This window comes from Wyeomyia smithii, chromosome 2 (assembly GCF_029784165.1).
Source record: "Wyeomyia smithii strain HCP4-BCI-WySm-NY-G18 chromosome 2, ASM2978416v1, whole genome shotgun sequence".
Lineage (NCBI taxonomy): Eukaryota > Metazoa > Arthropoda > Insecta > Diptera > Culicidae > Wyeomyia > Wyeomyia smithii.
In genome coordinates, this window is record NC_073695.1 from 110,433,871 (window position 1) to 110,455,233 (window position 21,363).

General features: G+C 36.8%; 1 protein-coding gene across 1 annotated transcript in view; it reads left to right on the forward strand.

The window, feature by feature from the left end:
* Positions 1-21,144, forward strand: part of LOC129725282 (uncharacterized) — a 67,810-nt gene extending 46,666 nt beyond the window's left edge. The window contains exon 4 of the mRNA XM_055680900.1: positions 20,423-21,144. Within this exon, the coding sequence (XP_055536875.1) occupies positions 20,423-20,612 (190 nt within the window). The 3' untranslated portion in view covers positions 20,613-21,144. The remainder of the gene's footprint in view (positions 1-20,422) is intronic.
* Positions 21,145-21,363: the final 219 nt, after the last annotated feature.

Genomic DNA, 21,363 nt, shown 5'->3' on the forward strand with positions numbered 1-21,363 from the left:
CGTTCAATTGTTTCCACTCGCGTACAAGTTTTCCATAGAAAAACTCCGCTGCTGATTGTTTTTCGCTTATAAAAGTTCCGAATACCATAGAAGGAGACTGAATAATACAAATACAATAGTATTTATTGTATCCAAGTTCACTTGCATTCAACGGTATCGCGAGAATCTTTGAGCTTTTATCGCCAGTGATACAAAATTATGAATCTAAATGAACGTTAGATTGCGTTCAACTGTTTGCTTACCGGAGCAATCATCAATCATCAATGCTTACGGAAATGGTAGCATGGTGCTTTAGCATGTGATATTTGAAATCACTAGGAAACATCGCGGTATATCACGGTGAAAACACGACGTGGAGTAGCCGAATTACGCCTGCAAGCAACCAATATTTGAAAGAATCGTTGCGATCGCTCGAGTGCAATCGTTAACGATTCTTTCGTGAAACACTCGCTATATGTTGCTAGCTCCACCTAAAGCGGGCAATACTGAAACAAAATCATCAAAGGTAGCTACCGTATATTACTTTGCTATAAGTTGTCTTTTGCATGCGTGAGAATGTGTAACTTTTAATAGCGATGGTTTGCTGGGATTGAAAGCTTATGAATAGCAAGTTCAGAAATGATACTTGAATGATTGTTATGCGACACGATTTTTTCCATCCTTGTCCTCGGCTACATGATATCGCGGATATCATGTTCGAAAACCAATAAAAACCAGATTTGCAGCAATTGGTATCACGACCAAAAGACATTTGACGCAACCCTACAAATTTCGAACTTCATGTTGCATGCGAAAAAGAAGGAAGGATATATTTTGCTCTTTTCATCCTGCACATTTTGACAATTGCATATGAGAGTTCGCGTTGGTGCGCGCCAACTAGCTGACATCTCTAACCTAATTACATCGCTCTTGTTGTCTTGTTTTTGCCTTGACTTGTTTTTGTTTCCTTCTCTTTTAAATTACCAAAGCAAGTGTCAAACCATATCATCTGACTGTAGTGTGAACACCCGAGGTGATATCCGATATCACCTGGCGATATCAGGTGATATGCGGCGTAGTCTGAACAAGGCATAAGTCGAATCAACTCGACATGTCCATGTGTTTTCTTTTGGCAACTCTGCTCGAAAACTGACGAATCAGTTATATTTCCACTGCGTTAAAATAATCGTTTAATACACAAATTCCAATGTTTTATCGCACTATAATTTTACATACTGCTTTTTTGCCGTGCTTAGTATAGCTGTGTAGTGATAATTTGTTTATTACGCTGAACATTTTTGAGTTAGAGCAATTAAATCGATTCGACTGCCTACTGCAAACGCTGGCTATTGTACCTGGGTTCCAGTGTTGTTATTGCGCCGTTCCTGTTTTTAACCAGCCATGGATTCTGTTTGCAAAAAATGCAGTTCAGGTGTTAAAGGAATAAACAAAGTTGCTTGCTGCGGAGCTTGTGGGTCAGTGTTTCATCGTAGCTTCATTCCCGGATCACAACGTAATGCTCTAGACGTGATTTCAGCATTTGTTGACAATCTATTCTAGAAGCTGGAATAATCTTGAACAGTAGTGGGTGTCGATAGAAATGTTTTTATCTGCGTCATTTATCTTCCACCTGATAAAATTCGTGACAAAGAAATAATTATCATCGGTGAGTTTACCTTTCCAAATCTATGCAGGCGCCCATCACACGACGGCTTTCTTTACCCTGATTTGGCTCACTCCACGTTCAATTCTTGTCCCCTAGCATTGGTTGATGGCTTCTGCACAGCCACACTCCAGCAAATCAATGACAATACTAACGAAAACGAACGTTGTCTCGACCTGTGTTTCATTAGTTGCCGCGACATCGCCCCTCTATTAACCTACGCCCTTGCACGCCTAGTTAAAGTCGTACCACAACATCTGGCCCTCACTCTCGCTCTTGAAACTAAAAACAGCAGCGAATATCAGGAAATTACTTGCCTGAGTCGCTACGATTTTCGAAAAGCAAATTACAGTGAGATGATTCGAGCCATTGATAACTTTGATTGGAGTATCATTTCTCATGAACCGTCGACATAGCTGTATCCAAATTTTGCTCCATAATCTCAAGATTAATTGAACAATTTGCCCCAAAACGGTCTCAACAATACGAATAAACTACCCTGGCAAACCCCGGAGTTGCGTTGATTAAAAAAGTAAAAAAACGCTGCATTTAGGAAATTTTCTAAATATCGTATCACTTTCGCCGGATTAACAACTCTTACAAAACACTAAGCCGAAATATTTTTTCTGTGCACCGACGGCGTATCGAAGATAAACCTAAATCCGATCCCAAAAAAATTTGGAATTTCGTCAGCGAACAACGCAAGGAATCAGGATTACCGTCGATTATGGTGTCAGCCAACGAGACTGCTGGCAATGCTGGTGCATTTGCAACTTATTAGCGAGCAAATTTTCTTCAGTTTTCTCCAGTGATTCACTTATCACAGCAAATTTCTGAAGCCGGAAACAATGTTCCTACTAGGAACAGTTGCATCGCATCTATTTACTTCGACGACAATGCAATTCTTACCGCCGCTCGGAAGCTTAAACACTCGTGCTCTCCTGGACCCGATGGAATTCTTGCCACTTTGCTAAAAAGCTGTATTTTACCTCTTCTTGTGTCCCTGTCACATCTGTTTCGCTTATCATTGCCACAGTGGTCCAATAAGGCAAAAATAAAAAAATTAACTTTTTTGTGCTAAGAGATAGAAGAATAGTTTATTCAGCAAAAATGTAGAAGATTCAAAAATATGAAACTTTGTTGAACAAATGAAAATCCTATCTTTTTCCGGTACAAAGTTTTAAAGTATTTTACATGGAAATTACTTAAAAGTTAGTTTTTTGTACTTTACTTTTGTTAGTTGCATTTTACACGAAAGTATTGTTCAGAGGAATTGTTAGGGCACACAAAACACACATTTTGGCAAAGGTCATATATCTCCAGGACTTTTCCTTACAAAGTTATATCATATTTTAGCTTATTTTTTCGAGAACTTCAAGAACGTATAGGTTAAAAAGGGGTAAGTGGAATCATGATGTCAATACTTTTTCTTGAAGTTAAGCTGAAGTACTATAAAATCCTTAAGGTTCCATTTGTCCCAATTCACTCATTTTAGAGTACGGCGAGCATATGTTACAGTAGGTTTTCATATATCCAAAATACTAACTTTTTTGTGTTAGGGGATAGAGGAATAGTTTATTCGGCAAAGTTTTAGAACGTACAAAAATATGAATCTTTGCTGAACAGACAAAACTCCTATCTTCATTGGGTACAGAGTTACAGAGTGTTTTCTATAAAAGTTACTTAAAAGCTATTTTTTTGCACTTAACTTTTGTTAGCTACATTTTACAAGAAAATGTCGTTCTAAAGAAGCGTTTGGGCATACAAAACACACGTTTTTGTTAAAGGCCACAAATCTCCAGGACTTTTCCTTACAAAGTTATAGCAGATTTCAGCTTATTTTTTCGATAACTTTAAGAACGTATAAAGTAAAAAGGGGCAAGTAGAATCACGATGGTAATACTTTTTCTCGAAGTTTAGCTCGAGTTCTAAGAACTGTCATAAGTTTCATCTGTCCCAATCCACCTAAGCTTTATTCTATACGTTGTTAAAGTTATCGAAAAAATATGCTGAAATGTGCTATAGATAGGAATTTTGTTTGTTCAGCAAAGATTCATATTTTTGCACGTTCTAAAACTTTGCGAATAAACCATTCCTCTATCTCTTAACACAAAAAAATTAGTATTTTGGATATATGAAAACCGACTGTAACATATGCTCGCCGTACTCTAATATGGGTGGATTGCGACAAATGGAACCTTAAGGAGTTTATAGTACTTCGGCTTAGCTTCAAGGAAAAGTATTAACATCATGATTCCACTTGCCCCTTTTTAACCTATACGTTCTTGAAGTTATCGAAAAAATAAGCTAAAATATGATATAACTTTGTGAGGAAAAGTCCTGGAGATATATGATCTTTGGCAAAAATGTGTGTTTTGTGTGCTCTAACAATTCCTCTGAACAATACTTTCGTGTAAAATGTAACTAACAAAAGTTAAGTGAGCAGAATCATTTCAAATCGCCTGGAAATACGCGAAAATTTAATCGACCATTTATGATTTGAATGAAACTTTGCACACGTATTTGGCTTAGCAAACTGAGCATTTTTCACAGGTGCAGAGATTTTCTACACCTATGAGTTACATTCTAAAAGGGCGTATGCCTTTTGGCATAGGTTTTATTCGAAGCATTGTAGCCCAGAAACCGTTGGTTGTATAGAAAAACTGTCTGAGAATGAGTTGTAGGGAATTAAAAATGCATCATAAAAAAAACACTGTACAAAAAAAATTTTTTTTGACCAAAAAAAATTAAAAATAAACATTAAATTTCAATTTAAAAAAAAGAGTTGAATTTTTTTCTTATTTTTTTTTTAGAAGAAACTTGACGTTAATACGCAACTTTAAAAAAAAAGTCCAGGATGGAGAAATAAAAAATAACTTTTTTAAGGTAGATTAATTTTTTTATGAAAAAACTAATTTAAACATTTTTCAAAATATTTGTATACTGATGATTTTAAAAGATGCAGAGAGTTATTTTAAATCAAAAAGCTCTTGGTAGTTAACATTCTAAAGGCATTGGTTTTCGAGTTATTTTAAATTTAAGCTCGAAAAATTATAATTATTTGGGAAAATACACGTTTTTCTTAATTTGTCCATGGTTCTCCAGCAAAAACCATACGTTCATTGGAATGCTTGATCAAAAATATACAATTCTTTCTTTGACAACAAAACGATTGGGCGAACGGTTCTCAAGAAAAGAGTTAAATGTTTTAAGTGATATAAATATATATAAGAATCAAATATTTATTTTCGAGTTTTATTATCTTAAGAACAAATTTTTTCATGACATAGATACTTTACAGAACTAGTTTCACCTCATATTGCATATATCATAAGTAAATGATTCGTCATCTTTTGAAAACAGCTTCGTTTGTATCTTATTTTCTGAAATCGAAACAAAAGAGTAATACTTTTGTGTGGCAGCTTTTATTATAGATTTTTTGAAAATATCGCTCCATTCTGTTACTCCTTGTTTATATTCTTCATATTATACCCAACTAAATGACATATATGATGAATTTTTATTACTTTTCTGATTAGACCAATCATACAATTCTTTTGCGCTTGTAATGGGATGTTCATGTTCTATAGCTAAACTTACATTTCCTGCCATTCGTTTTAATATGCCACCAATTGCATCGCATGGGCCTTTAACATGAAAAGTCGAAAAAAAATGCCACTCTGCATCGACGTTATATTTTGTTTTGAACTTGCAAAGTTTCTTCTATTTTTATATTGTGTGGCAGCTCCATCAGACATTAATATCGCTTTTTTCAACTCTATTGTTGTTTTCGAAAAACTCATTAATTTGGCAATGAACACCTGAACCACAACATTATCATGATGGAGTACTTCCGATGTTATGATGAAGCTGGTATTCTTAAGTGTTCCAGATTCTGAATAGTAAACAACGAAGGGATGAATGGTGGCTTGACTATCATTCAAATAACTAAACGAATCACAAATTGATAAAGACGTATTAAAATGAGCTTGACTGTTCAATGTTTTTAATTTTGCAATAACGTTTTCGTTTAATTTGCGTAAGCTTGATGAGCACCGATGACCAGGAAAGGGTTTACAGCATTTGGGCTTGGTGTATTCCATTTTCACTTTATTCATCTTCACAAATTGCAAACTGTTACTAACACATCTGGAGTAGTGCAATCGTATTTATATACGAAAACAGATATTATAAGTAACCTAGTAGTTATTGGTTGCGTACTTTAAAAACAGTTAGTATTAGTAAACAAGTAGGTAGTGTTGCACGACAAACATTTTATAAAACATTCGGCAAGGGGGAACGTGTAGGTAGGCTAAGTTTATTGTATTTTTTTATTGTATATTTTTGATCAAGCATTCCAACGAACGTAAGGTTTTTGCTGGAGAACTATGGACAAATTAAGAAAAACGTGTATTTTCCGAAATATAATTAATTTATCGAGCTTAAATTTAAAATAACTCGAAAACCAATGCGTTTAGAATGTTTACTACCAAGAGCTTTTTGATTCAAAATGACTCTCTGCATCTTTTAAAATCATCAGAATACAAATATTTTGAAAAATGTTTGAATTAGAATTTTTATAAAAAAATTAATCTTCCATAAAAAAATTATTTTTCATTTCTCCATCCTGGACTTTTTTTTTAAAGTTGCGTATTAACGTCAAGTTTTTTTAAAAAAAATAAGAAAAAAAATCCACTCTTTTTTTTTTAAATTGAAATGTAATGTTTATTTTTAATATTTTTTGGTCAAAAAAAATTTTTTTGTACAGTGTATTTTTTATGGTGCATTTTTAATTCCCTACAACTCATTCTCAGACAGTTTTTCTATACAACCAACGGTTTCTGGGCTACAATGCTTCGAATAAAACCTATGCCAAAAGGCATACGCCCTTTTAAAATGTAACTCATGGGTGTAAAAAATCGCTCCATCTGTGGAAAATGCTTAGTTTGCTGAGCCAAATACGTGTGCAAAGTTTCATTCAAATCACCATCCATCGGTGATTTGGCGCGATCTTGCTCAAGTACAAAAAACTAACTTTTAAGTAAGTTCCATGTAATACACTTTATAACTTTGTACCAAAAGGAGATAGGATTTTTATTTGTTCAACAAAGTTTCATATATTTGAATCTTCTACAACTTTGCTGAATAAACTATTCTCCTATCTCTTAACACAAAAAGTTATTTTTTTATTTTTAGTATAGTAAACTTTTCATACTTTTTGACAATTTGCGATTATGCGGGTCATTCATACAAACAATTGTTCCGAAGACACTTTTAAGCTAGGATGGAGGTTAAAGGCAAGTGGTAATTTTCCTAGCGGCTGGAAGCAGGCATATATGTTTCCCGTGCACTCTTTGCGCTGTATCAACATTATTTGAGCTGGTCATCATACAGCCTATCTTCTCACATTGTCAGCACGCCATGTCAGACGATCAGCACGGTTTTCTACCAAAACGCTCTACCGTTACAAATTTACTTTATTTTACCAGCTACGTGTTCGAGACCTTCAACAAACGGTCGAAGACAGACGCGATATATACCGATCTTTCTGCTACTTTCGATAAAGTTAATCATCGGATTGCTGTCGCAAAGTTGGAACGCTATGTCTCCAGCGGCAGTCTATTGAGTTGGATGGAATCCTATTTACCAGTTCAAACAACCAGTGACAAGATTGAAGACTAGCTCTTCGATTTCTTCCCTGCAACTGAGTCGCCCAAGGCAGTCACTTGGGACCACTGATCTTTCTGCTGTATTTCAACGACGTTAATAATTCGTTACAAGGACCACGTCTGTCATTCGCAAACGACTTGAAATTATTTTCCAAAATTGTGAACACCTCAGACGCATCCTCTCTTCAGTAGCAATCAAATTCATTTGGGAACTGGTGTGCAACTAATCGTATGACGCTGAACTCCTCCAAATGCTCGGTCATAACTTTCACTCGAAAAATGCATCCGATACTTTTCGATTACAGCCTCAACAATCAATCGATTCAGCGTGTCGATGTGGTCAAAGATCTTGGTGTACTTCTCGATGTTAAACTTACCTTCAAGCAACATGTTTCTTTCATTATCGCTAAAACATCCAGGCAGTTGGGATTAATTTTCAAAATGACACGTGATTTTAGAGACATAAGTTGTCTGACCGCATTATATTGCTTGCTTGTTCCGTCGCAGCTCGAATACTGCTCCACGGTCTGTTCACCACACTACAACAACGCTGTTCAACACATCGGAAGCATCCAGTGCCGGTTCGTCCACTACGCTCTTCGCCTCTTGCCATGGAGACAGCCTATGTGGAACACTCGTTATGAGGATCGTTGTCAACTTCTCCATATTGACACCCTCCAAGTTCGGCGTGAAACTGCTCGTGCTATGACTGTGTCTAACATGCTGACAGCACAGATTGATTGTCCAGACATTTTTCGTCAGATCAATATAAATGCTCCAGCCAGAACTCTGGCGAGGTACTTGCAGTGCATCTACCTTTTCGTTGTACAAACTATAGCTCCAATAATGCAATCATTGGCCTTTCGTCCATGTTTGATTTTCATCTGTCGGTTGAAGTGCTTCGTTCTAAAGTTGTTGCTATGTTTAGACAATTGTTGTATTAATGTTTAGTGTTTAGTAGTCTAGTTACCATTTGGACAGTATATGTCTGTTGGTTGGAAGCAAACAAATCTATATCTATAAATGCGAATGTCTGTCTGTCTGTCTGTTCCCTATAGACTCAAAAACTACTGGACCGATTACCGTGAAAATTTGTTCATAGGGGTTTGCGAGCACAGGGAGTAATCCTAAAATATTAGTTTTGTTCTATCTCATAAGCGTAGGCAAAGGGGGGTGAATTTGTGTTTCATGAACGAGAAAACTTCCTCTACGATAACCGTGCAAACTTATATACAGATGTTTTTGAGTCTGAGATGTATTCTTGCGTCGTTACTGTCCGACGACTTTTTTGTTTCTCAGAGGCGTTGTAAGGATGAGAGGGCGGAGGGGGTTAACATGTCAACCTTTGATGGTTTTGAAACTGCTGGACCCATCAGTATTAAATTCGGTATGTAGAATCTACAGTAGCTGATATATTTCATGAATTTGAATTTTACTCATTCCATAAGCGTGGCAAAGGAGGGGGAGCTAATATTTGTTACTTGAAAACACCTAAACACATAAATTGATCACCGTTCCAATTTGTATAAGTGAAGTATGTTTCTATAACAATGATTTTCCTGTATCTCAGTGGCGTAGTAAGGAAGAGGGTGTATCTATTTCTATAAATGCGAATGTCTGTCTGTTCCCCATAGACTCAAAAACTACTGAACCGATTACCGTGAAAATTTGTTTATAAGGGTTTTCGAGTACGGGGAGTAACTTTAAAATATTAGTTTCGCTCTATCTCATTAGCGCAGGCAAGGAGGAGTCAATTTGTACTCTGTAAACATGCAAACGTTTTCTACAATAATCGTGCAACTTAAAACACAGAGATTGGTATGAAGCGTATTTCTGTGGTGTTGCTGTGTCATTTGAGAGATTCCTGTATTTCATTCGCGTAGTAAGGGGGGAGGGGTGATGACATCACCGTTTAACGATTTTAAAACCACTGAGCCGATCATCATTAAATTCGGTGTTTGGAAGCTATAGTGGGTGGTATATTTCAACGACTTTAAATTTAATGTATTTCATAAGCGTAACAAGGGGGCGGGGGGTAAACTCTTCAAAACCTTACTTGATTACCGTGTCAATATGTATAAGTGAATTCTCAAGAAAGTATCTATGACATAGACTTTTCTGTTTGTTCTCAGTGGCGTAGTCAAGAGGGGAGGGGTATTTCGATCTGCACTATATGCAAAATATTGAGAAATTTATCATGAAAATTTATATACAGGCGTTTCTGAGTATGATGCGTGGTATTTACATTACTCTGTCATTTAAGAGGGGAAGGAAGTGGATAAATGTTGTCAATCTTTATTAAATTTGAAACCGCCTCATCGAATATCATATAATTCGGTACACATAAGTCATATAGCAGCGTATTTGTTTCAATTAATTTTAATTTTATTTTCTCATCAGCGTGGTCAGGGAGGAGGTTAGCAATAGCGAATTTGTTATTTGTATAGTCCTAAATCAAACACGATCATCGTATCATTCTGTATACTTGAGTTCTCAAATGAAGGGTAAATGCTGTGATATTGATTTTTTGTATCTTAGTGGCGCAGCTGAATCATTATTCCTATCATCATTTCAATTTATTCCTATCCGATTATTTCCCCTGCACAAAATAATACCATCACCAATCGAGTCGTTGACCAATTTTACATGAGAAATACTATATTTCAGGCTGCCAGTCTAGCGGCATTAATTGGTGCCAACAACCTGGAATATAGATTTTTTTATGTAGGATAGGTCAACAAGTCGATTTGTGATGGTGTAATTCTGTGCAGGGCACGGGAAATGCTCTTTTTTGCCCCTGTTTTGCGTTTTTTTGCGGGGAGTTCTGAATCCGAGGTTATATCTAGATACCGGAAATCAACCTAAGATGTCAAGATGATGTTCTCCGGTTAAATATTTCTTAAACCAGAATAGCACCAAGACCAGGGATCAAATCCAGACGATATTTTAAAATCCAATACGGCGACTTCCGGTTCCAGAAATCATCAAATATAATCCATTATGGTTATTTTTGGAACCAAAATGATATTGATGATAATCCAGACGCTATTTAGAAACACAATGGCGACATCCGGTATTTTTGGAATCAAAATAATAGCCAGCAGCCGAAAATCGACTGCAAAGACCATACACAGACGACTTCCGGTTTCCGAAAAACAACCAATAATGACCGAACAGCACCAAATATGGGTATTTCTGCAATCGAAATGATGCCAAGAGACCTGGAATCAACTCAAGACGCTGTTTTGAAAACCAAGATGGTGACTTCCGGTTTACAGATATGACTACCTAAAATTGGGATTTTTGTAATCGAAATGATGCACTGGGCCAAAAATTGACCCCTGACGACATTTTCATTCCGAAGTGGCAACTTAAATTGCAACATCGAGTTGTTGAAATTGCAATGTCGAGTTGTTGGTAAACAGCCAAAAATGGTCATTCCGGAATCATTATGATACCCAGAGATCAGAAATCAGATCCAGGCATCATTTTAAAATCCAAAATGGCGATATCCGCTTTCCGAAAATGAGCGAAAACCACCCAATATGGTTGATACCCAGAGGTCGGAAATCGACCCCAGACGCCAAATCCAAAATGATGATTTCCACTTTCTGGAAAACAACCAAAAAAGATTGGTGAAAGTTATATTGATACAAGATAGACCATTGTATATTGATACAAGATATTCCATCGTAATCTTATCGACTATAATTCAAAGAATTTGTGAAAAACGCCGAATTCTAAGTGGCAACTTCAGATTGCTGGAAATCAGCCGAAAATGGTCATTCCAGAATCGAGATGATAACCGGAGACCATAAACCAAATCCAAACACCATTTTGAAATCCAAGATTGTGATTTCCGGTTGAAGGAATACAACCAAAATGGCGAAGTACCAGTCAATATGAAATAACGAGAGAATGAAAAATTTCCATTCAATTCTACTATCAAAGTTGATAGTATAATTTAATGGAAATATTTCATTTTTTTGATATTTGATGTCATTCTACTAATACACTCAAAATGATATTTTTTTAAAAAAATCAGCCAACTTGGTTATTTCCGGAATCAAAATAATGTTCAGAGTCCAGAAATCGGTCCCATTCCTTAAATCCAAGGTAGCAACCCCCAGTATTCAAGTAACAGCCAGATATGGTCAAATACCACCTAATATAAATATTTCCGAAAACCGGGAAGATATCCAGAGGCCGAAAATCGACTCCAGATGTATTTTTGAATCTTTTCAGGGACACTACAGGGCATGATGTTCAGGTAGTTAACAACATGGATGGATACCTTTTTCATTTGTAAAACACATACACTTTTCAAATTATTTTGAACCGAAATAACAAATTTCTATTTGCTTACGTTTACGTTTGGTTGAAGTTTAGGACAATACTTCAGCTAATTTGTATGAACAAAAAAAAAATACTTCAGCTATTCCTAGCCAAAATAATAAACTTAGTAACTTCATGTTTCTAACATTTTTGACTATTGCTATTTTCCCGAATGTATTCGAGTTTTAATAGAAATTAGAACATTGGAGAACATGATTCAGAAATACATATTTTTGGGCAGAATACATACAGCTTTATAGATATAACATGGTAATGTTAATATTTGTTCGAAATTATGTACATTTGAAAGATATGCGGTTGTAGTCGTAAACTTAATGGCGCAGCAACGCGGGTCGGGTATCAGCTAGTAAATAAATAAATGAGAAAAGTTTCTCGTCGAAGCTTATGTAATGCGACCCATAACTTCGATTTTTTTACTCCTTTTTAATCAGGTAAAATAGGAGAGTACAGTCGATTTACGACAAGGAAATCGAACTAGTTACGTAATTTCACGCACATCACTGATTAAAGACGCAGGCATCTTTTAGAATAAGCTTTTACAATGGCAGCTCTTAGACGTCTACTCGTATCTACCCTGCACTGATCACTCAAATGAGAGGTTCGAGAACATTGCGTGGCAGGGAACTATTATGATGGAAAAGTCAACGAAAAAGTCTAACGAATGAACTGTCCAAATGTTTGGTAAATGAGAAGCATTCTTTCCAATGTATTTTGTATACAATAATAGTTATTTTGAAATGAGCAAAAATAACTAATATTGTATAAAAATACATTGGGGAGCTCCGTAGCCGCAATGTTACAGAGTCCGCCTTGGTAAGCGGGTGGTCGTGGGTTCGAATCTTAGTAGAATCAGGCCATTTGGTTGCCAAAGGACTTTAGCATGGGTTTATTCTCAGGCTTCCCACTCTTTCTTCAATCTGAATTCTACAGTACCTCTGTTATAAAAACTGGTGTGAGTAACGTATGAAAGTTCTCTCCAGGGAATTGTAATTAGGCGATATTGTTAGGATGGACAAAGGCTCGGTGTAGTAGAGTCGTAAGCTTGAAACGGAAAGGTAAAACTTAAGCAGGTATTAGACGAAGCGAATATTTGCTATTTTTGGTACGATTTTTATTTGCACAAAATAAAATCCGTACCAAAAATAGTAAATATTTGCTCCGTGTAATACCTGCTTTACACACAAGCACGGATTTGAATGATAAGCGTATCACTTACATTCAATAGTGATACAGCCAATAATATGAAGTGCAGAGTACAGAAAACACCTGGGCAATATCACAATAGATCTAATCTCTGGTCGCAAGGATGAGTCCTTACAGGAAAAAAAACATTGGAAAGAACAAGCTTGAATAGTGGCTTTAGTGACCATTTTGTTGTGAAATAGTGACTTTTTGGCTAACTAATAGCCCTGCGTTCTTCGTGTACGGCAGCATAGGGATTCCATATGAGATTACAATTGCACAATAGGTCTTACATAAGTTATATACAATGTACGGATCTTGAAAAATTGTGGTATAAATGCAGCATCCTAATTACTTTACTGACGATTGTGTTATAATGTTCTGCTAAAGTTGGCTTGCTGGCTAGGATCATTCCTAAGCCTCTAACAATCATAAATTTTTGTACTGTAAATTTTCTAGAGTGTTTGTTACAATATGTGGTGTTTCAATTTTTCGGCTTCAACTTCGTATTCTTCAAGAATACGAGAAGAGCAATTCCGTCAGGCCCAGCCCTTTGATGCGTCTAAGCTTTACAGTAATTTTAAGACTCCGTGTCGAGAAATTCGATTGACAGATAGATGGTTGAGGATTTCGAGGATAAATGCAGAGAAGTCACGGTCGCGGTCCTCTTCGGACTTCCTGGAAAAAAATTCAAAAAGATTACAAATTTTGGATGAATATTCACCTACATTTCCATCAAAATGCATTTTTGACTGTAAATTGTTACTTTTCAGTTTCGTGTTTGCGTAGAAAAAAAGTTTATGTTTCAAACTAACTTTTAGAGTTAGTGCCTAGCCTGTCATGTTTCATGCAAAAAACATATATTTTTGTTTTATCTGTATTGCTCGAGTGTTGAGATTAGATTATATATTATACAATTATTGGGACTTTTTTTTCATTCTCGCTTATTTTCCGTCGGTCTAGTTCCGCCACTGTTGTGGCCAATCACCGACGCCCAGGGAGGCGACTCCACACCCAGGACCCTAACTCACGACCCGTTTATTAACGGACCGGCGCCAACGGCTTTACTTCCCCATGCGATGGAAGGCGTGATCCCAGAGATTTTTCGCCTCAGAAAATCTCCCGGTGTCGGCTAGGATTGAATCTAGACCAGTTGGGTTGGTTGTGAGTGGATCACGCCACCTCACAACCATCGACACCTATGTCGGCGGTGGGATTCGAACTCAGGCGTCGAGCGTGGTTGGCGGAGACGTTACCAACCACACTAGGCCCCCGCGTCCAATTATTGGGACTTATTTTTCACTATTATTTCAGACAACTTTTTCTTAGAAGTCATTAGGATTCGAGCTTGTTTAAAAGCAACGGCGAGTTTAGTAAGATTGCATTAATCAAAAAAAAAATACAAAAAAGAAAATAAAAAAATCGAGGAAAATTAAAGTTTTAACGCATATTTATTTTTTGCCCTCCCTTTGCTAACTTTGATAACCTTGGACATAAAAGTAATTCAAAAATTGCATCGGCCTAATAGAAAAAATCAAGCTAATCGGAAACTGGAATTTCCGATATTGATTCGATGGCCAGCGATTTGCACAGTACATACTTTGTCTGCTTGAAAATTTCAAGCTTCAAAATTTCAAGATTTAATCTATCTTCTGGTTTTATTCCATTCTATAACGGTTTGTACAAGAAGAAACTCGTTGAAGTTTTGCGATGTTAGCATTTATTTTACTTAAAATACAGTTCCATTTAACTACTTTCGAAAACATTTCTCAACATTTGATCATGGTAAAATAGCAAATTTTAAAATTTATGAGTTTGTCACGGAATATTTTCAGTATACAAAACGTTTTCCTAGTAAGTGATTGGAGGGGAGCACGGCTGCACGGCAATAAGCACGCAGTCCTGCTTGCTCCAAGTTTATTTTCAAATTATTAGTGTTCTCCATTAGTAAAAATAGAACAAGTTCTAAAAACGGCGAACTTGTGCGCGTTGTATACGGAAGTGATAAAAGTTATTCAAGTAAAGTGCACCGTGTAGTGAAAAATCATTAAAAACGAACATTACAAAATGCACGACATATAGCGATTTGCTTGAACTGCGAACAGGATAGCACGAGTCAGTTCATCAATAATGCATGTGGAAAACGCTTTTTATTAATTTTTTTTTTAATTTTTTTTTAATTTTTTTTTTTAATTTTTTTAAATTTTTTTTTTTATTTCTTTTATATATTTTTATTTTTTTTAATTTTTTTATTTTTTTATTTTTTTTATTTTTTTAAGGGGGGGATTTGTTAGTAGCTTAAGTATTTATGATAAATATTAGTAAATAATGAGTATGTGTGTCCAATCACAAATGGTGACTTCTCAACACTGTTAGAAATTTGTAATTTTAATTGTTAGGATTTGTTTGCTTTCGCAATTAGGACTTATCATTCGTAGGGATTTAAACCTACTTGTCAGAAAAGGGGAAGTAAACTTACAACTAACTTAATTGCTAACTTATTGGCTATAAAGAGAGCTTATCGTAGCAATTGCAGATTGCAACGATTTTTGTCGAAAATTGTTAATAATTTTATTTGACATAGCTTCTAATGGTTCAACACCAGTAAGTCTATGTAATTCGAGTGAACCAAACCAAGGAGGACGCTTCAAAATCATTTTCAGAATTTTATTCTGAATCCTTTGGAGCGTTTTCTTCCTTGTTGAACAGCAACTTGACCAGATCGGTACAGCATAAAGCATTGCTGGTCTAAAAATTTGTTTGTAAATCAAAAGTTTGTTCTTTAAACAAAGTTTAGAATTCCTGTTAATGAGAGGATATAAACATCTCGTATATTTGATGCACTTGGCTTGTATACTCTCAATGTGCTCTTTGAAAATAAGTTTTTTATCATTTATCAAGACCAACTTAAAATAACCCCATTCATCTCGACAACGTGATTATTTTCGGCTTGAGGAAAGAAGCCCTAGGCTTATGCGGATAAATTATCATTTGAGTTTTAGAAGCATTGGGAGAGATTTTCCACTTTTGCAAGTAGGAAGAAAAAATATCTAAACTTTTCTGCAATCGACTGCATATGACACGAAGACTTTTTCCTTTTGCGGAAAAGCTTGTCTCATCGCAGAACAATGACTTTGTGCATCCTGGAGGCAAATCAGGAAGATCTGAAGTGAATATGTTGTACAGGACTGGACCCAAGACTGAACCTTGAGGTAAAAAATTGGAAATCTATCAGATTTTGAATTCTGATAGACAACCTGCAGAGTTCGATCAGTAAGATAATTTTTTAAAATTTTGATTAGGAAAATTGGAAAATTAAAAGTTTGCAATTCCGCAATCAAACCTTTATGCCAAACACTGACGAATGCTTTTTCTATGTCTAAAAGAGCAGCTCCAGTGGAATAACCTTCAGATTTGTTAGCTCGTATCATATTAGTAACTCTGAGCAATTGATGAGTTGTGGAATGCCCATGGCGAAATCCAAACTGTTCATTTGCAAAAATTGAATTTTCGTTGATGTGTGACATCATTCTGTTAAGAATAATTCTCTCAAACATTTTACTTATTGAAGAAAGCAAACTGATTGGTCGATAACTTGAAACTTCAGCTGGGTTCTTATCCGGTTTAAAAATTGGAGCATTTTTTGCATTTTTCCATAATTTCGGAAAATATGCAATTTTGAAGCAGCAGCAATTGAAAATTTTCACTAAAAATTCCATTGTGCTCTCAGGGAGATGTTTGATTAGTATATTAAGATTCCATCGTCACCAGGTGCTTTCATATTTTTGAAGTTTTTAATAATTGATTTAATCTCATTCAAGTTAGTTTCAATTATTCCTGCAGGTAAAAAATTCTGGGAAGAAATTAAATCAAATTGACGTGTGACTTCATTTTCAATTGGAATGTGGAAAACGCTTGATTTTAGTTCCACACGGTGGACGAGTGCAAGCAGGGAGAGCGAGAGACAAAAGTTGCTAAGTATTCCTGCTTTTTCTTTAGCATTGTATAGCATTCGTACGATGTGTTTACGAAAACGACCACGACACCGAGTTCTTTTCTGGTTTTCTAATAAGAATTTTTTTAACTTGTTGCCTTTGTGCCGGATAGCGAAAATGATGCACAAACGATCACTTTGATTGTGTTGTGATAGAGGTGCTCATGTTTGCTACACAACTATTGGATGTTTTGCTGCAAAACGCTTTTTTGTGCTATTATTTTTTTCGATTTTTCTAGCCTTTGAGCAAATGACTCTGGATTTTTTTATTGATTATAACTAATTATTACTAGTTTGGCACGTGTTAGAAAAAAAGTTATATATTGGTACATATGTATATACAAAAAAATATTCATTTGTTCATCTATGCATGGCTTTCTTCTCGTTTTGCCAATCCGCTGTATAATAAATAAAACATATAATTATTAAATACGGGTCAATTTTTTTGATACAGATGTATCAAATGAATTGAAGGTCTGGAAAAAATAATAGAATCCATAGGACTCTAATACTATTTTGAGGCGGGGCTTACCGAATGGAAAATGACTCCGGAATGTACTGCAAGTACTCAGTCATTCTGTAAAGGGTCTTTGGAAAGTCGGTAGAGCTAACACCTTCTAGATCCGGAAACTAAGATAGTCGCAAAAGTGAAAAATACCTGCAACTATCTTTTTTTCATAATATCACTGCCAGACAGTGGGATCTAGAAATAGGTTCCCACACACACAAAACGTTTTCCTAGTAAGTGCTTGTAAATTTAAATTTCTGAAATCTTTGTCGTATCTGAATAAGGCTTTTTAATATGGGTTTTCAAGACTATTTTGAATTGCGAGTCATATTCAGAAGTTCTGAATAACTCTTAAAAAGCTGTTCCCCCCTAAATAATGCTTGAAATTCAAAACTATCGATACTAATTATATGCATTACAAGATATTGAATTATTTTTCTGCAAATAACTCATAAGGTCGCATCAGTAACCTTCCACGTTGCTAACAATTCTTTTGAAAGCGCCTTAGATATGATAAATAAGTAAAATATTTTTCTATTTTGAGATATTCGGCTTACCTTATTAGTTGAGTTACTCATTGAAATATTGACAACTGATATTGGTGCGTTTTACTTGCGTCACTTTACTGAAAATCTTGAATATAAAAATTACAGTTTCCGTAGTTGCTGAAATCCACTATTAAAAGTGACTGAATATAAGAATTTGTATTTTTATCCTTTACTTTTGCTCTAATGTTGATTAACGCCAAATGCAGCTGTTAACAAATTTAGGAACTAAAATCATGGGCGCAACTAAGGAAAATTTCTAGGGGGGGCTAGTTTTCATGTATGCCATTTTAAAAAAGAGAAAAAAGAGTTTGAATATGCTTATTTAATAACGCTTAAAATAGTATCGTAGAAGCAGAAAAAATCACTTCGGGATAGAATCTCCGATGATGTACTGAATATCTTGAACACATCGTCAACGCCAAGCTCTTTCAGCAACAATGATTCGATATTTAGGAGAGCTAGATTTGGTAAACGGCTGGGCAGTGCTTTTTAACAGTTCACTCGTACTAGTTAGAATAAAATAGACCCCAGTGTGGTTCAAGGCTTAATGCCCTATTCCTACCTCCACGTGGTACCGACTGGGATACGAGCAACCAAGGAAAAATCGGTGAACCGGTGGGGTAGTTGTTCTCCTTAGAGAGCAGCTTGTCTGCGCGTCTACCCCACAGGCTAGGGGCGGCTCAAACAGCGACTGATCCGGACCGGACGGTTGAACTATTAAATGCGGTGTCTCGCCAGCTACATCCATGGCGGCAGCTCCGTCGCGAGACTAGGCATCGCAGCCCTAGTAAGGCAGCATACTAAAATAAACATACTACGGAGAATCAAGAATTCAAAACGAACCGGAACAATCGGCAATGACCCAGCCGACGAAATAAGTACGACGATTAGAAGCTCAATACATGTAACAGTAGATCGCTTAACGACCCGGTTGTCGACCGGATTCTGCTGGATCAGCTAGAACCCCGCCACTTCGACATCGTTGCGCTCCAGAAGCTTTGCCTGAAAGGAGAGAAGGTACGGTGGATTTGTGGCCGCAAAGCACTGTACCACCAAAGCGGCAGGCAATCAGCGACAGGTTGTGTTTGTTGAGAATTGAAGGCCGGTTCCACAACTACACTATTCCAAATTTGCACTGCCCTCACGAAGGAAGACCTGATGCAGGGAAAAAAGCGTTCTACGCACAGCTGGAGAAACTGTACGATAGCTGCTCGCGTAGAGATATCAAGATCGTCGTTGGGGACATGAACGGAAGGATAGACTTATATAAACCGGTTATCGGCCCGCACAGCCTGCTGTGCACCAACTTCGCAGCTCCCCGCGGATTAGCAGTCCAAAGTCCCTTCTTTCCTCGACCAACGTACAGCGAAACAAATTGACCACGTTCTCAACGACGGCCCGTTCTTCTCAGACATTACAAACGTACGCACCAATCACGGTGATGATCGGACAAGACCACTTCGATAAAAAAACTACAAAACCCTGATAACCGATAGTCCTCTACGGAAGTCCTTTTGATATTTCCGAACAGAAGGTGCCTATCGGCGAACAGAAGGTGACTATCTACGGTGGAGCACAAGCGGACGACGGATAATAGCTACAGCGCACGAACCATGAGCTACAAGTGCTGCTTGGAGAGAACCCCATTGCACACCTGGCGAAAGACAATAGGTTGCGGTAGGCCGGTCACATCGTAAGAATGCCGCACGACAGCCATGTGAAATCACTTCTCTTCAGCAACCCTACCGGCACAAGAAATTAAGGGGCGCAGCGTGCATGATGGCTCGACCACATCGAAAGAGAATTGCGAGTGATGATACGTCTGGGAAACTGGTGAAACACAGCCCAAAACCGAGTAAACTGGCGACTTCTTGATACAGCACGAGTTACTACAGCTCTCCTCTGACTGGTAATGTGAGTAAGAGAGCAAGGGTTGAGAATCGATCCTGGGTGCAGAACTAGTTTTTAGCCAATAAATGACGACATCTCAATTTGTGTTGATTTTGATGCTCTGATAAGTAGCATGGAATGTATATATATATATATTGAATACAATCATTCTCTGGGAAATTCTAGGGGGGGGGGGGTCTAAACACGTTCTAGGGGGGGCTTCAGCCCCCCCTAGCCCCCCCGTAGTTGCGCCCATGACTAAAATAAATATAAAGCTTGTGAAGGTTGGTTGAGCACTGACTGGACACACCAATTAATTATTTCCTTCCAATTTAAATTTATTTATACCTTCAAGGAAAAAACATCTCACAGTTCGTCGCTCTAGAAATACCGACAGCGTTCAAGTCTTTTGGTTCGTATATATTTTACTTCATAGCAATGCTAATGTTGTCGATTCATGCCTACATTATGTGCGATAGTATGCGATTATAATAATTATCAGGCTGGTACTTTGAAAAATACCGTCTCATGTTCCCAGTCGATTTGACGATTAATTACTTCATTTGTTTTTGATCTCACGCTTTGTTTGCACTCATTCATCAACGCTATTTTTGTTTTGCTTTCATTTTGCAGATCGTCCGAATGCGACGTGGTTCGGGGTGAATGCACCCAAACATATGTTCCGTACCTTTTCCTGGTGATTCCGCTGGGACCGGTGACGTTGACCGGGCAGGATTATGTTCTGGTAGAGAGTGGGTGCGTGTGCAAGCCAAAGTATGCCGCGGAAAAGCCCCGTGAATCCGGAGGGAACTTCATACCCTGAATGATGCCACGGGAAAGCAACCGAACTCGGACCAACCCAACTACAAGAGGATAGAGATTTGATTCAGAGCGTTAATACTGGAGAGGAAACGTGTAAATTGAAGTGATGTTATCTTTACGATGCGATGAATAAAACAAAACAACATAGACAACGGTTTGATCATGTTTGGTGATCGTGAGCTGATAGTTTGAATTCGAAACTAAAGCGAAACAAAAAGCTGAAGCGAGATGGCTGAGAGGCAAGGCCCATAGCTTTATGATTATTTAATTTACTGATTAATACTGCAAGTTAGGGCCTAGAATGCGTAGATGAATAACTATTTAATGTTTTGTAAATATGAATCCCTTTTTAATCGAATAGAACTAATTAATACTAGCAAGCATTTGAACTTCTGAACAATGGAGTATTGAAGTATGCTTATAAAAATCGAACATATTCCAGGCTTGTTCGGGTTGAAATTAAATTCCTACTATCTTTACTATCTGTACATGAGAAATTTGAATATAATAAATTATTTATTTTTAACTCACAACGTAATTACTTCAGTACCGTAGAAAAAATTTCAGATCATAAAACAATGAAAAAAAGATTGAAAGAAATAATGTTATGCTTTATTATGGAACTTAACTATTTGGATAGCTTCGACTTATAAGTCTACGAAGACATGAAAAGCCTTTATTCATCACCCGCCGGAAATCATCCGCGATCATTATGCATTATTCACGCTCGAAATTAATTTTCGTTTTTTTGC